This window comes from Gadus morhua, chromosome 20 (genome assembly GCF_902167405.1).
Source record: "Gadus morhua chromosome 20, gadMor3.0, whole genome shotgun sequence".
NCBI classification, from domain to species: Eukaryota; Metazoa; Chordata; class Actinopteri; order Gadiformes; family Gadidae; genus Gadus; species Gadus morhua.
The window spans coordinates 13,655,986-13,658,485 of NC_044067.1; the positions used below are offsets into that span (position 1 = coordinate 13,655,986).

General features: G+C 49.0%; 1 protein-coding gene across 9 annotated transcripts in view; it reads left to right on the plus strand.

Annotated features, from left to right (window-relative positions):
- dgkh (diacylglycerol kinase, eta) overlaps positions 1 to 2,500 on the plus strand; it is a 55,541-nt gene that overhangs the window by 36,767 nt on the left and 16,274 nt on the right. For all 9 annotated transcript variants that reach the window (XM_030343619.1, XM_030343613.1, XM_030343618.1 and 6 more), the window contains 2 exons: positions 1 to 105; positions 723 to 854. The exon at positions 1 to 105 is cut by the window's left edge and continues 262 nt beyond it. In XM_030343619.1, the coding sequence (XP_030199479.1) occupies positions 1 to 105; positions 723 to 854 (237 nt within the window). The remainder of the gene's footprint in view (positions 106 to 722; positions 855 to 2,500) is intronic.

Sequence of the window (2,500 nt, forward strand, 5' to 3'; positions counted from 1 at the left end):
GAGGAAGAGGAGGAGCGAGCCTCTTCAAGAGCAAAGAGCAGCTGATGCTGAGGGCCAACAGTCTGAAGAAGGCCATCCGCCAGATCATCCTGCAGGCGGAGAAAGGTGCGATCCACACGGCCACACGTCACTCTAGCAATACTGGAGTAAGAATCGATGGAAGTAGATGCTGGACATGAGAATCTTTAAACGGATATAAGGACACAAACACTGCACACACACATGCACACACACACAAAAACACAGAAACACACACACACTTATTTGCTACTTATAGCAACTATATTTAGCGCCTGCTTTTATCCAAAGCAACTTACAATGAATTAAGATGCATGCCACGTTTAGCATCTTGCTCAAGGATGTTTATGGGCCAGACTGTGGGACTCTGGGGATCGAACCCACTCCCTCTTGGCTGGGAGCGGAACAAACCCTTCCAACTACACTGTGCTATTTCATTACTTATTTAGCACTTCTTAGCATTCCTCTCCTCTGCCTTGTTCCTTACAATCTATCCTTTGCATCCGTCTCTTTTACCCTCTCTCCGCCCCCCCCCAACCTTTCAAATTCTTTCTTTCTCTCACTCCCCCCCCCTCTAATTCTCTCTCTCTCTCTCTCTCTCTCTCTCTCTCTCTCTCTCTCTCTCTCTCTCTCTCTCTCTCTCTCTCTCTCTCTCTCACTCTCTCTATCACCCCCCTTCCGATCTTCTCACTCCCCTCATGCAGTGGTGGACGAGCAGAACGCCCACACGGACGACACCGACCTGTCCTCGCCCCTGGACCTCCGCAAGGACAGCGAGGAGGAGAACCGCGACAGCGAGAAGGACGAGGACACCAAGGAGCTGGAGATGCTGTCTTGTGAGTAGAGGAGAGATGCTGTCTTGTGCGTAGAGGAGAGACACACTGTGTGTCGTCTCTCAACTGGGTGTCAGGCTGACCGGAGATCCTACCGCGGCATGGCGCCCCTGTTTATAAATGTGCCCTATGAAAGCCACTCCCCGAAACACAGTACTAGCATGCTAGGTTTAGCGATTGGTTTGCCTAGCCTTGTAAAAAACCCCTGTCATGCGCAATGCATGCACGGGGCAGTGCGCGAATGCTGCCGGGTAGGTAGGTAGACGGACAGGTAGGCCTACAAATAATTTCCCAGACAGACACAGATACCGTATCTGTTTCATTCATTTGTCAAACCATTTGATCGATTAATTTCTGATTGGATTTGAAAAAAACTATGAAAAAAAAACGCTTCCCAAGTGTATTGCCAGCCCTAGCTTTAGTGAATGCGCGATCCTATTAAAGATGATGTACACCAACACGTATCAGCATCCGTTCTGCCTTCCTCAGTGTGTGAGGATATATTTATATGCGTTTCAATCCATTTTAGGGACTGGAGCCATCTAAAACCGTCATTCAAATAGGGACTTTTCACACTTGTGAAATGTGAAATGCACACGCATCTTCACGTCCCAGCACACTGTTAAAGCCCTATCTCTAGCATCTCCTGGCTTCTCCGCCGTAAAGACTCACCCGGGCATTGCTCCGCCTGACTGAGCCTGTCGCACCTGAAGCCATCGGCGGGAACAAGACACCTTAACCCCGTCTGGCTCCACATCGCTTTACTAAACCTTTCTGGACTCATAATGGCCTGGGTCATTACCCGCTCTCCTAGATTCCCATCAGACGCTACTCTCTGGTCCGTTGTAATTTGGCGTGCCCGAAGCCACCAGCCCCCCTATGTGAAAGAGTGTCCCGTACACACAGTTCTTCATCATTCAACGTGTAGTGGCCGAGGGCATCTGTCTCATTAGGGATGGAGTTGTATTGCTCCAGATCTGTGGCACATGTAGCAGATGGTGGGAAAACAGTGACAGGCTGACAGTCAGGCTCTCTCCCATAGCAGTGCAACACAAACGTGCCAACAAGGAAAACAAACAGAGAGAATTGTTTTCCGTCCAGACAGTTGTAACCGCACGGAGACGCCCCCTAGTGGCGTGTGAGGGCCACTGCAACACACTGGCTTTGACGAAGACACAGAGCTAATGGAAAAAATTTGTGCTGACGCACATCATGTTTCCTGTCATAAATAAACTCACGGATTAGTGGTAAAAGTGCAGGCAGAAACTCTGGTCTCTGTGATATTCCACCTCCGGTAGCAGTCACAGATGTCTGAGGTTATCTATCTATCACCACCACCACGAGCCTCCGCTGTTTAATAATACATAATGGTTTTAACCATGGAAACTCTGTGAGTGTGTGTGTGTGTGTGTGTGTGAGTGTGTGAGTGTGCTCATGTTTGTGTTAATGAATGGGTGCTTGTGCATTTGTGACTGAGGTCCTCTAAGTGTGTCCCTGAATTTACACTTTAGTGTGTTCTTCTGTAATGGAGATTGTGTGAGCCTGCACATGCAGGTTTGTGTGTGTGTGTGTGTGTGTGTGTGTGTGTGTGTGTGTGTGTGTGTGTGTGTGTGTGTGTGTGTGTGTGTGTGTGTGTGTGTGTGTGTGTG